The sequence below is a fragment of the Monodelphis domestica genome, chromosome 2, assembly GCF_027887165.1.
Source record: "Monodelphis domestica isolate mMonDom1 chromosome 2, mMonDom1.pri, whole genome shotgun sequence".
NCBI classification, from domain to species: Eukaryota; Metazoa; Chordata; class Mammalia; order Didelphimorphia; family Didelphidae; genus Monodelphis; species Monodelphis domestica.
The window spans coordinates 528,475,163-528,488,758 of record NC_077228.1 but is presented as its reverse complement, the minus strand read 5'-3'; the positions used below and the strand labels follow the sequence as shown (position 1 = coordinate 528,488,758).

Genomic DNA, 13,596 nt, shown 5'->3' with positions numbered 1-13,596 from the left:
GCTTGATAAGGTGGTGAGCTCCCCTTCCTGGAGGTATTACGCAGAAGGAGGATTACTCTGGAGGATGCTGGAGAAGGGATGCTACCTTTGGCCATCCCTGCCTAGGTGCCTTTTATGGAGGACCACTGCGGGGAAGTAGGGGAAGGGGACAAGGGTTGATGGAGAAACGATAGCGCATGCGCAGGCATAAACCAAACCAGACGCCTCTGCGAGGAGTGACCAACGGTCACAGTTCTCGCATCAAACGGCCGCGCGCCCGGCCCGCTGGAGCCCAACCGTCTTTAATGCCCGTGCCCGTGCCCGTGCCCGTGCCCAGGCCCGTCACGACTCCTACTCCATTCTCCAGAGAGAAAAAGTTAGGGTGGGGCGCAGTGGGCGGTGCTGGGTTTCGTGCCCTGCGCCTCAGGATTGGCGGTAGGGTAGCAATAGCCCCGTCCCTGAATCCTCTTGACTTGTCCGGGATAAGAGTTTCGCGGAGCCTCGTTCTCCGGATCTCCATCGGGACCATCGGGATGAAGTGGGGTGGGGCAGGGGGCTTCTGCGCATGCACCAACGAGCAGGGGTCCCGAGGGTGCGACAGGGGACGGTGACGTCAGTGGTCGGCGCCGGCGCAGTGGGGAAGCGTTTCCTGTGGGCGTGTGGGCGGCGTCACAAGTTAGCGACGTTGCTGTGGTCTGGCTGCTGGCATCTGAGGCGGAGGTTGCGGCGATAGCAGCAGCAACAGCAACAGCAGCAACAGCAACAGCAGCAGCGGCGGCGCCTACGGCGGAGGCGGAGGCGGCGGCTGCAGCTGTGGGGGCAGTGGCAGAAGAGGCTCCGGCTTCGTGTCCGGCTCCGGCTGCAGGCGCCGGCTCTTGGCCTGTGTCGGCCTCCGCTGTTCCCACGCCAGCTTGGTATGTACAGATGGCTGGTTAGTGTTTTCCACTCCGTGTTCTGGAGGCCGCGTCGCGGCCCGGAGCCCGGAGCCGAGGCCGTACACAAGAGGCGGCTGTCGGACAGGTGAGAGACGCGCACGCGCGGGCGGGGCCCCAAGCACTCTTTAGGCGCTTGCTGGCTGCGGCCAGCCCGGGCCCCCGCGGCTTGCCCCTCCCCATGCCTCCGTTTCCTACTCTTCATCTTGGGATCGTGGGCACCGACCGACCCGGGGAGGGTGGGGAGCGGGAGTCGCGGGATCGGGTCCCCCTTGGTTGTGGCGGCGGAGTCGGGGGCGGGTCTTGTTTACAGGCCGATCCTCGGATTGACAGCTGCGGCTGATCTGGCCGCTGGGGTTTTAGTGATGCAGAGCCCGAGAAAAACCCCGAAGGATCTTGTTCTGTCCATGAGGGGCTGGATGCAATGATCTTTGGCGGGATCTGGGCCAGCTCTGCAGCTGTCAGTCGAGGCGGGGGACTGTGGGGTGGGGGTGGGGGGGCTACCGAGCAGAGAAATAAATACTAAGTAACCATGGGAGGCTGAGAGCCAGGCCTGATGCCTGCTTGGCGGGGGTGGGGGATGGGGATGAGGGTGGGGGTGGGCAGGAGTGGAAAGCCCCGCGAGTTACTTTGTATGTTAGAGTAAAGGCCAGAAGCGCCAATCTTGGAATGCCATCCCGTGGTCCTGACCAATTTCCTTAATTATTTTCCTTTGTCATTTTGTAAAGAAGGCGTTGCAGTCATTTTGTACTGCAATTTATTTTTTGAGGAAAATGGGGCACAGGGGATTTAGTGACTTCCCCAAAGCCATGTGGTTAGTGTCAAAAGAGATCATTTTGACTTTTCTTCAGCTCTTTGGAACGTGCCATTCTGCCTCTTTAGGAGAAAATTGTGTTGTCAGAGAGACTTGTCTAATTAGATGGAGATTTAATTGGAGTTCTGTAGGAGAAAATGAGAGCTGGAGAGGAAAATTGAATGCCCAGTTCACACAAGGAAAATAGTCTACAATGCACCATTTTATTGTACACTTATTGGGGAGGAGAAAGCAAAGGATGCTCTTTGCACCAGCTTGTGCTACTTCCCATTCCAGTTCTCGTTACCGAGGAATTCAGAAAAGATTCTTCCCTTCTCTCAGCCTCTCTCTGGCTTCTAACATTTTTATGCACTTGCTATGCAACCATTTTGCAGTAATTTATGTTATACACCTACATCTGTAGCTTTAAAGCAGATATTTTTTTTAACAGTAATGCTTTATTTTTACCATTTTCATAGAAATTCAATTTTGACATTTGTTTTCTGACATTTTGAGTTTCAGTCTCTCCCTCCTTCCCCTTTCCCCTCCCTGAGACAGTTGATTTGCTATTGGTTATACATATGCTATCAAACAAAACATATTTCCATATTTGTCCTGTTGTGGAAAAAGACACATTTTTTTAAAACCACAAAAACTCATATAGAATGACCTGCTTCCATCTGCATTCAGACACCATCATTTCTTTCTCTGGAGGTGAATAGCATTTTTCATCATGAGCCTTTTGGGGTTGTCTTGGATCATTGTATTGCTGAGAATAGCTAAGTCATTCACAGTTGTTCATTTTGCATTATTGCTGTCGCTATGTATTATGTTCTAGTTCTGTTCACTTCATTCAGCATCAGTTCATGAAGATCTTTTCAGGTTTTTTTGAAATCCTCCTGCTCATCATTTCTTTTAACACAATAGCATTTCATTATGATCATGTACCACAACTTGCTCAGCCATTCTCCAATTGATAGACATTTTATCAGTTTCCAATTCTTTGCTACCACAAAGAGAACCGCCATAAATTTATTTGTACAAACAGTTCCTTTTCCTTTTCTTAAAAAATTTGTGTAGGATACAGAGCTAGTAGTGGTTTTGCTAGATCAAAAGATATGCACAGTTTTATAACCCTTTGAGCATAGCTCCAGATAGCTCTCCAGAATGATTGGAACAGGTCACAACTCCTCCAACAGTGCATTAGTGTCCCACTTTTCCCACAACCCCTCCAGAATTTGTCATTTTCCTTTTCTGTCATATTAGCTAATAGAGTTGATGTTCTTAATCTGGAGTCTGTGAATTTGTGATGGTGGTGGTGTTCAGTATTTGGATTACTGTAGTTCATAGTTGGTTTCCTTTTTTATCCTGTATATTTTTATGTTGTGCATTCTAAAACATTCTGAAGAGGATTCCATAGGCTTTACCTGATTGCTGCCAGAGGTCTCCATGACTCCCTCAGAATTTAGAACTCCTATTCTAAAGCCTCCTGCTAGATTATGAGCCCTATGTTATCTGAGATAGTCTTATTTGATGTTTGTATTTCCCCCAGCTCCTTTCCTGATTTGTCTTTAGTAGGCCTTTAATAAATGCTGATTGTCCTAAAACCCAAGGACAGTATGGGGTATTTGCTCTGTATCCAAAGTCCCTTTATTTTTATTGATGAAATCTTGAGATTAATGAGGGGGGAAAAGAAGGTTTGCAGGTACCTAGCCTGCGGGCCATTCATTTACTGTTTGCTAGCCTCACTTGTGTCTTCAAAAGCCAAAGGGAGAGGATTTCAGATTGTGCTCCTGGGAAATTTCAAAAGTAACTGGTGTTAAGGCACTGATATACTGCTCCAAATAATGTGATTGTACCTCCTGGTTGGCAAGTGCTGTTCAATAAAATCTTTATCTTATTTTAAGTGCTGAGATTTTTAGCCTAAATGAGCTTTTTTCAATATAGGCTTTTATTCAAAATAAAAAGAGCTAGATGCTTAGTGAATTGTCTGTGGCATATGATTGATTATTTTCAGTGTTACTGGTATAAAAAAATGAGACCTTTAGCTGGCTCAGATATCTAAATTACAATGCAATTTTCCCCATATGAACAGAAGCAATTGGAAGTATGCAATTCTGTCTCAGAACATTTCTTGATACCCATTTGATAATAAAATGGGAGTGGAGGAATGATGGAATGATTTGGTATATTTATGCATAATGGAGCATTTATACCTGATAAGGTAATGATGTTGATTTTCTGTTTTTTTCCTCAGAGCGCCAGCCAATGATGAAATACAAGCCAAAAGACCACGATTAGGTACTAAATATTCTTTTTCAATTCTCTGTTGTTGTTTTAGTAGAAGTAGTTGTTGTAGTAATAGTAGTAGTAGTAGAAGGAGGAAGAAGAAAAAAGAGAGAAAGGAAAGAAGAGAAAGAGTGAAAGAAATTTGTGTGAGAGAAAATTGTGAGCTCTACCAAAAATTGAGTGTTGTGGAGTATTTTAGGGGCTTAAGCCCTCTTCCAAATACTTCCCTCTGTGTATGTAAGCTATGTCAAGTCTTCCAAGCTGAAAAGGCATTCCAGTGCATGCCTGATTGAACAGTTAGGGATGCTCATCACCAGAAGCTGACTACCTATTATTGGTTTGGTATCCCTTTGACCATAGAAATTCATGCAGTCAGTTTACTTAATAGGAAGAAATGAGAAGTCTCTGATGAAGAGAGCACTCATAATATGTGTGGATTGTGAGTGTTGTTCCCCATTTTTCTGCCTCCGAGAGATCCTTACATTGAGCTGGCTTTAAATGGAAAATATTGTATAAGCCTCTCCAAGACAGGCAGCTTGGTATAGTGAGTAGAGAAATGACTTCAGAGTCAACTTCTGACATATGCTAGGTGTGTGACTTTAGTGAAACCAAGTTGCCTTGGTGCCTTAGACAACTTGAAGACTAAAGTTGCCTGACAGTTGCTGGCCTATTCTTGGCAATAGCTGCTTTGTTGGGAGTTCCCTATTTCAATAAAATCAAATTTCTAGATGGAAAAGCCTCACATGTTCACTTGGTGGATTGGTGCCCTCTGAGGCATAGGTACCTCTACTTCTGAGATTCATACACTTTGCTTTTGCAGTGCTTGCCTAGGTCCTTTTATCAGTCTTAATTAGAAGTTTTATCTACATCATCAGCTGAGGCTTCTCAGACTCACCGTTTCCACCCCCTCTTCTGAACTTACTTGCTTTTTTTGAGGGAATCACTATTCCAGGGACCTGAGTTAGCAGCCTCAGAACTGTGGACCCCTATAGGGGACCTCCCCCTCCCCGCCCCTTCCCTTCTTCTTGGATGTTAGGCCTTGTTGAGTCTGACTCAGAATCTTTTGCATCTATTCCTTTATTTGCAATCACAGAACCACCACTGTGGTTCTCTCCTCTTTTCAATAGAATCAAAGGCCAGGAGCCTGGAGAGAAGAGAGTAGAATAAGTGGATTCATCAGGTCAGGAAGGTGAAAGGAAGAGAGCAGTGCATAGGTGGGGGACCTGGAAGAGAACAGGGTTCAAGGGGTGATTGAACAGGGTTTGGCTTCAAGGGGGAGGCTGATTGGAGAAAGGAATGGTCATTGGGATTACATAGCAGTCGGCTTCACCTTTTTTCCTTGGCATTCATGGTATTGTGATTGTGGTGTTTTTCTGGTTCCATAGACTTGAAACAGCAGCAGCTCATCTTGGCCTTTTCTTGTTGCACAGTATTGCTCATTGCATTCATTTGATTAGCTGGGCCTTGGCCAGTAGACATCTGCTTTGCTTCTAGTTCTTTACTATTGCAGAAATTTAAAAAGTTGTTTTAAATATTTGGGGGTGTATGGATCCTTCTAAAATCTATTCTTGACCTCCTTCTGGGTCAAAGGGTGTGGACATTTCAGTCCCCCCCCCCCTTTTTTTAACATAATCTTAAATTGGCTTCTAGGGTAGCTTCCCAATCAATAAGCTTCAGCAGCAGCTTATTAGTGTGACTGGCTTTCTGTGACTTCTCTATCACTGATTCTTCCCATCTTTGATCTTTTGGACCAATTTGCTGGATTGAGGCAATTTGATTTTGTGATATGAAGTAATCTTTTGTATATTTGTTTGTAATTTCTTATAAATTATTTGCAATGTTGAGAACTGTTTATTAATATCCTTTGACCACTTATCCATTGGGGATTAACTCTTGGGCATTTGTGTGTGTGCAATTCCCCATCTTAGATTTTAGAACCTTTTCAGAAATATTTGAAGGAGAACCCCCCCCCCCCCCCATTTAACACCTTCCCTTCTTACCCTAGTCACATTAGTTTTATTCACACAAAAGCTTTTCAATTTCATGTAATCTTGTAGTTTTTGACCATCACTATCCCTTGTTTAGTTAAGATCTCTTTCTACTAGTCTTAGCTATGAAAGACTACTCAGGCTGCTTCCCTTCTAATTTTTAAAAATTATTTTATGACCTCAGATATTCCAGTCTATATTTGGAGCTTATTGTAGTAGGTAGTATAAGATGGTGTCTAATCACTTTTCTATCATTGCTTTGAGAAGTTTTTTTTTTTTTTTAAATTTTGAAACAGGGATGTAAAATGCCCTTCTAGATTATAAGATTTAGTTGGGCAAATCAAGATATTTTTAGCATGCATTGTAGAGTAGAGGGGAGTAATATTAGAGGAAAGGAAGGATTGAGTCAAAGGCACAAGGACTGGATCAGTTAGGTGGCTAAGTGGTTAGAGAGCCAAGTCTAGAGATGAGAGGTTATGGGTTCAAATTTGGCCTCAAACACTTCCTAGTTGTGTGATCCCAGGCAAGACACTTCACCCAATTTGCTTAGCCCTTACTGCTTTTTTTCATCATCAGAACCAATATTTAGTATTGATTTGAAGACAGAAGGTAAGGGCTTAAAAAAAAAAAAGGTACAAATACTCCACTATTTTTGGGGGGGATTTTCCCCCTTTGTATCCTCGGGTGGTAGAAGATCAGAGGTGGTGGAAGATCAGAGTCAGTCCAAGATCCATCAGGAATGGGATGAGAGTAGAACCAACACAAGCTGTAGTGTCATTTGGCCAAAGAGTCATAGGGCCTTCTTGCCCTCTTCTTGCATGGTCCAGTGGCCCCAATCAGTGCTAAAACAAGCACAATCTGTTCAGTGAGGCTATTGACCTTTTTTTTTTTAACCCATACCATATCCACTGAGCCACCTTGCTGCCCCTGCTGTTGACCTTTGAGTGGACATTGTGTCAAAGTATAATTGGAGGGAAGATACCCAGAGCAAGCTTTCACTAATACCTTGTGACCTCATCTCTATGGCAAGAGATTGTATATGAAGGTTGGGGAGGGGTGGTGAGTTGTTTGTTAGTTTTTGCAGCAGTGTTTGGTTTTCCAAAGCTGCTATTCTTTGATGAAGAAAACAGGAAACTAGCTGTTTCACTTGAAGAGTTTACTTTAAAATCACTTTTTTTAGTTTTTTCCTAAATCTCCAGGAAAGTTGTCCATTCCCTGAATCTTGGAAGACCCACCTAAAATGTGTGCCAGGTGCTGTTAGACGCCATGGGTTTTGCCAGTTCTGATTTTTGATCACAGGTCTAGATCTGGAGCTGGAAGGGACCTCAGAGGCCATTGAGGCCAACCCCCTCATTTAAAGAGGAGGAAACTGAGGCCCACAGAAGGGGAAGCAGCCTGCCCAAGGTCACCCAGGTAGTAAGTAACAGAGGTGGGTTTTGAAACTGGCCCTCTGAGTCTGACTGATGCTGCAGCCCCCTTGGCTTTCTGGCTTATGTAAGTACATCCACAAGCACTGTTTAAGGACTGAGGCTGCCAGAGCTGAAGGGAAGGCCTTTCTGAGAGAGGAAATCCTCTTTTCACAAAATGTTAATTTTGTGCTTCCTTGATTTGTAGATTGCTTGATTGACCAATTCAAGAAGAGCATCTGGGATATCACCAACTTCTTTGGTGCCCCGGCCCGCCAGCCCGCCAGGTGCCCGGAGGCCAATGACAGCAATGGCGAGCAGGCAGGGGATTCAGCCGAAGAGGTCAGTGGAATGAAAGCCAAACATGGCTTGTTGTTGGTCCCTGACAATTGTTATTATCTTCAGAATTATAAAAAACAGGGAAAATTGCTTTTAAAATTCATGACCTGTATAAACAGGATAACTATTAATATTTCAAGTGGGGAAAAACTAATGTATATTAAACATCTATGATTTCTATTTTACATTATTTTAAGAGATTTAAAAAATTAAAATTTGTCTATTCTTGAAGACAGTTGTATTTTAGACACTTAGGATGATTTTGATATGAACAGTTTTGTTTTTAAGGATGAATTCTCTTACCATAATGGTTCCTTTTTTGTTTTTAAGGCACTTCCCAAACATTCACCTAATAAACTGACAAATTCTGGATCCGAGAAAAATGTGTTTACATCGGGTGAGAAGAATATCAGAAGATTGTTTTTTCTTTTTCTAACTTTCACTATGTGAAAGGGAAACATTCTAACCAGGTTGGAGTTATGGTGGGGGGAAATGAGGAACAAAACCAATGCTATGAACCTCAGGAATGTCTTTTCTCTTTTAGTTAGGCCTTCTATTGAATGGGACTGCCTGCCCATCACTCTGATTTGGCCACTTTATGCATCTCAGGGTGAAGGATGGGGACTTCAGCCTCTCGTTCACTCCATGTCATTCTGGGGTCAAGGATGTCAAAGGCTAATGGCAATTTCTGTCCTCTACCCCAGGATATGGGCTCATTTGGGGGGGAGGTGAGATGTAAAGGAAAGAAGGGTTGGACTTTGAAAAAAGCATTAGAATAAGGAATTTCTTTCCTAGAGTGAAGCAAACTGATTTGTTGCTTCTCTTTTTTCTGTTGGGCTTCGATGATGCCTGTGACAGGATGTGGAGCTAGGCCTGTTTCAAGACCTTTGTGTGCCTGGATTGGACTAGCCTTGTGCTAGTGACTTGGAGTTATCCTTTATGTCTAGTTGACCAATTCTGATGACAGTTAGAATAATTCTCTTAGAATCATTTAGTGTTCCAAGCATCCATCTGGTGACAGCTCATTTCATGTTCTTCTCAAACACCTTACTTCATGTTCCTTTTCAAGTAACCCAGAAAGAGAGTCCTTATGCTGAAAGGCTATCTCCAAATCACTGAGGATTTTAAATCATGTTTTGGATATTCTCTGCTCTAGAAGAGAGCTGTGGTTTCTAAGGGAACACTAACAAGGGTCCCCTTCGGGTGTGTTCATTTAGACATTTCCTAAAAGCTTATTATTCAATCAGAGAATAACTGTTCTGAGGCTTTCTACTCATTTTCTGTTTTAGATGGGACCTGTCATGTTTTCATCTTTGGAAAGGGAGAGGAAATTTCTGGATGCAGTAATTTAATTGAGAAAGCCAAAATATTTAGTCCTGCTTGTCATACGGAAACCAGTCAAAGTCTATGATTTCCCCTTCACCTAAGTATCACATCACAAGTGTTTACTAATATACTTTTGTTTGTAGATACGGAAACGCCAAATGAAGAAAATGAAGATTCAAGTAAAGTGAGACAGGATCCCCCAAGCCAGGATATGCCTTCCTTTAGGTAACTGTCATCTAATGATAATTATGCTTTTCTGTGGACAGAAATTTATTTATTTTTATTTATTTATTTTTTAAACCCTCACCTTCCGTCTTGGAGTCAGTACTGTGTATTGGCTCAAGGCAGAAGAGTGGGAAGGGCTAGGCAATGGGGGTCAAGTAACTTGCCCAGGGTCACACAGCTGGGAAGTGTCTGAGGCCAGATTGGAACCTAGGACCTCCCGTCTCTAGGGCTAGCTCTCAATCCACTGATTTACCCAGCTGCCCCCAGTGTGGACAGAAATTTACCAACTTAATATCTGCACATTTTGAAGTCCTCTAAAAATATTTTAGTTTTTTGCTTGTTTCATTTTCCTGATTTTTTTTATGGTGCTTAAAGCATATTACTGATAAAGTCTTTTAAAAAGATAGCAGAGGGGGATGCTAGGTGGCTCAGTGGATTGAGAACCAGGTCTAGAGACCGGAGGTCCTGGGTTAAAATCCAACCTGTGTGACTCTGGACAAGTTATTTAACTTACATTGCCTAATCCAGACTGTTCTTTTATCTTGAAATCAATACACAGTATTGGTTCATAGACAGAAGGTAAGAGTTTTAAAATTCAGGAGTAAAAAAAAAGACAGCAGACAAAAAATATCTTTACATGCCTCACAGTCTGTCTTAGCAGGTAGATGAAAAAGGTGTTAGGGTTTATGTTTTAGGGATGGGAAAATGACCTTCCCTTCTGGCCCATTTGTACTATACCTCTAGTCCTGGAGAGTCTTGATAAAGCCTTCAGGAACAGATGTATTTCAAAGAAAGAAGACAGGCTGGATAATTTATAGCTTTTCCATAGCTTTGAAAATTAGAAATTACCCCTTCTGGCTCTTTGCTAGCCATATCAGGAAGTCCCCACAGGATGTCTCTGAGTTATAATCAGGTTGAAACCTTAAACTAACTTTCTAATAAAAATAGATTCTGAGTGGTGGTTTTAAATGGTAACTAGGGTCTCAGGCTGTCCCCCAGAAGTCTTATCTCTGTTTTAGCTGAAACTTTTGTGATGTGTGATACTTATGTGAACACATCTGAACCTTAAATATTCTGAATCTCTCTGAGCTTTGGGTCTAGTGGAACAGGACCAGAAACAGGAGAAAAAGGGCTGAGTGTAGGTTCTCATGACTGGCCAGCTCTCAAAGAGATTGGGGTGCAGAGCTCCAGAGTCAAGGATATGGGGAAGCTTTGGGATTAGAGAAAGTTGTCGATGATGGGAATTGAGTGGGGCATTCAGTGGGGTTATAGCAGGACTTGGAAAACTAGGAAGACCTTGATTGGAGCCACTCTCTGGCTGTGATCTGGACTTTTGCTTTTCTGAACTGGGATTCTTTGTGAAAATCTGCAAATGGGTGAACTTTGATGATCACATGAAGGTCCAGGTGGTCTGGGATTGGGTGTTTCAGTCTTGTTGGTTGTTTTTGCTCTATACAATAGTTTTCCTCGGAACCAGCAAGTTGGTAAGACAAGGATAAGTGGTCGTCATCATGTCAAGGCTCCCCCAGACAACCCTCTCGCCAAGAAGCAGGTCGTTCCAGAAAAGAACCGTTTGGAGAAATCCCCTGCAGTAACGGGCAGGGCTTTGAGGAGATCACGCTGTACCGTGGAAGAGGCAAGTCCAGAGCAATCATTTTGGTTCTTTCTTTGTTGATGTTCCCTTGAAAGTGAAACTAATGGCCTTCCTTGGACACCTGGACTCTTGTATCTTGGTCTGTTTGCATTTGGCAGGCATGAGTGTATGGAGCCCATTTAAGAGAGAGGAGGAGAGCGATTCCTCTTTATTTCCCTCTTGACCTTTTGACCAAGAAAACTTTTTGTTGTTGTTGGTTAGGCAATGGGGTTTAAGTGACTTGCCCAAGGTCACACAGCCAGGAAGTGTCTGAGGCCAGATTTGAACCCAGGACCTCCCATCTCTGAGCCTGACTCTCAATCTATTGAACCACTCAGCTGCCCCTGACCAAGACACTTTTAATGGAAGCCATATTTCCTTCCCACTGAGGAAATCACTTCCTGTCCAGTTGGAAGAGAATCCCCCTCACCCTACCCTATCTGGGACCAGCAGGACATCTGCACCATGGATGCTCCTCTGTTCCCTGCCTCCCCTAGCTTTACTTCTTTGGAAGTCACAGAATCACAGTATTTTAGACCTGTGGAGAGGCCTCAGAAATCTTCCAGTGGCCCTGAGAGGGTCAGTGAATTACCCCCAAGTATACAAAAGTAGGAAGTAATCTGCCTTTAAATCAATTTCTTTCCATTCCCTCCTGCACATTTATGCTGCCTTCTTCCCAGTTTGATGACTTTTATCTGGAGACTTCTTACTCACTTACCCTGTTCTGTCAGCTCCATACTCATCATACTGAGGGACTTTCCTTCCATACTACCCTGATTTCATTTCTAGGGATTTTCAGGTGAATAGTGGAGGCCTTCAGACACTTGTGGCACACAACAGTTCCACTCCAGGGACCTCCCCAAATACTCCACTTCTCCCAGATCTGTATGCCCATTGTGCCTCAACACTCAGTGGCTCCATATCCTGATGGCTAGCACTCTCTTGCCAATTTACCTCTTCATTCCCTTCATTCCTACTTTATGCTCTTTCTGGCCCTTGGGCTTCTCTGGGGGTTCCAGCCCATTTCCCCATCTCTGGCCTGATTTGTATCTGTAGTTAAGCCTCAACTCTCTAGATGCTACCATGACCTTAGTAGCCATTGCCCCTCACCCTTTGGGCTCAGACAGCTGACCCTCAGCCCTGATAATTCCTGCCTGTGGACAGGGGAAGCAGAGTCTGGAAAAAAGTCTCCCTTCGATGCTGTGCAGAATAATCCTTTCTTAAAGAAGAAAGAGAAAGAATTTGAGTAAAACTGCTCAGTAAAACTGTTGAAAGAAATCTGGTGTGGCATGCAGTCTTGTGTCTGCCTGGCTAAAGCATTGAGGGGCAGCATTTGGGGCCCTGCTGGGTCATTCTTTCAGACCTTTCCCCTGGGCTTCCATTCTGTTAGTTATATAGTTGTTGTTCTGGGCTCTGCTTCCTTTTGTACCTCAGTCTTCCCATGGTTCTCTGGACTCATCATTTCTTACAGCATCCCAATCTCCATTACAGCCATGGGCTAAGACCTGCTACCCAGTGGGTGGGTATCTATTGTACGTGGGACCCGAACTCTTGGGATCATATGCCTTGGGAGCATAGCAAAGGAATCTTTTGAGTTGCTCAAGAATACTTCTGATTTGTGTTTAACAAGTCCTTGTCATGTTCTTTAAAGTAGCTGTTTCCCAACACCTGTCACTTGCTTTCCTTCTTTCCTTTTTCAGAGGAAGGGTTGTCCTTACTCTCCTCTCTAAGGCCGACTTTCTGGCTATGTCTTTGCTTTCCTAGCAGTTCTGCATATGTTGCTCCTCTCAGTTGGTTTCAGTCACATCTAACTTTTTGTTGACCCCATTGGGGTTTTTTTTTTGCAAAGATACTGAAGTGGTTTGCTGTTTCCTTCTGCAGCTCATTTTACACACAGTGAGTAAATTGTTTGGGGCTGGATTTGAACTCAGATATTCCTGACTAGGCCTAAACCCTCCAGTTATGCATATGGGAGCACTTAATGAATATTTAATTATCTCACTGACAATCCTACCCACTTCCCCCACTCCCAGTCCATTCTCTATGAGCCTCTTTCCATCACCTTTTGGTTCTACCAATGCTTTCCATTGGACTCTTACTCCCCTTGGCTACTTTCTAATTTCCTTTTATCCCCTTTTAGGAGCCTTTACCTCCTTGCTGCTTGCTCTCAACTATAGCTTTCATCATTTGGCTCAGCTTGGCTTTTCCAAGGATCTAGTTGACCCTATATCAGTCCCAACTCTTATCATCTGTCATTTTTGAGACTCTTTACTGTCCCCTCTTTCTGGATCCCCTTCTTTGTTGACTTGTGAGAGATCACAAACTTTTTTTTTTAATCTCCCTGGTACTTTTTTTTCTTGGGTTCTCTTCTCCTTCCCAGCCCTATACAGTGGTTGCCCCCTGAGCTTTTGCCCCTGACATGCTGTCCCTCAGCAGTTCAATTTTCTACTATGGCATCACCCTGTACCAAGCTTGATGCCAATGAATGACTCAGACTTCAATCTGCAGACCAGACTACTCATCTGAATCCAGCTGCCTCTGGGCTCCAACCACCTGGATGGGGAGAATTTTATCCTCATCCTCTTCCAAATCCAGTTCATTATGTTTCTAAAATTTGGTTCTTCCTTTTTTTCCAGTTGTATCACAATTCTTAACTTGTTAACATGTTAGTATTCTCTCTCCCTCA

At 43.8% G+C, this 13,596-nt stretch overlaps 1 protein-coding gene across 4 annotated transcripts in view; it reads left to right on the top strand.

The window, feature by feature from the left end:
- Positions 1 to 273: 273 nt before the first annotated feature.
- SENP2 (SUMO specific peptidase 2) overlaps positions 274 to 13,596 on the top strand; it is a 53,475-nt gene continuing 40,152 nt past the window's right edge. For 2 of the 4 annotated variants that reach the window (XM_056819869.1, XM_056819867.1), the window contains exons 1-6: positions 274 to 999; positions 3,962 to 4,005; positions 7,596 to 7,729; positions 8,057 to 8,123; positions 9,196 to 9,277; positions 10,739 to 10,913. In XM_056819869.1, the coding sequence (XP_056675847.1) occupies positions 896 to 999; positions 3,962 to 4,005; positions 7,596 to 7,729; positions 8,057 to 8,123; positions 9,196 to 9,277; positions 10,739 to 10,913 (606 nt within the window). In that variant the 5' untranslated portion in view covers positions 274 to 895. The remainder of the gene's footprint in view (positions 1,000 to 3,961; positions 4,006 to 7,595; positions 7,730 to 8,056; positions 8,124 to 9,195; positions 9,278 to 10,738; positions 10,914 to 13,596) is intronic. The other 2 variants (XM_056819866.1, XM_056819868.1) reach the window with 2 other exon arrangements.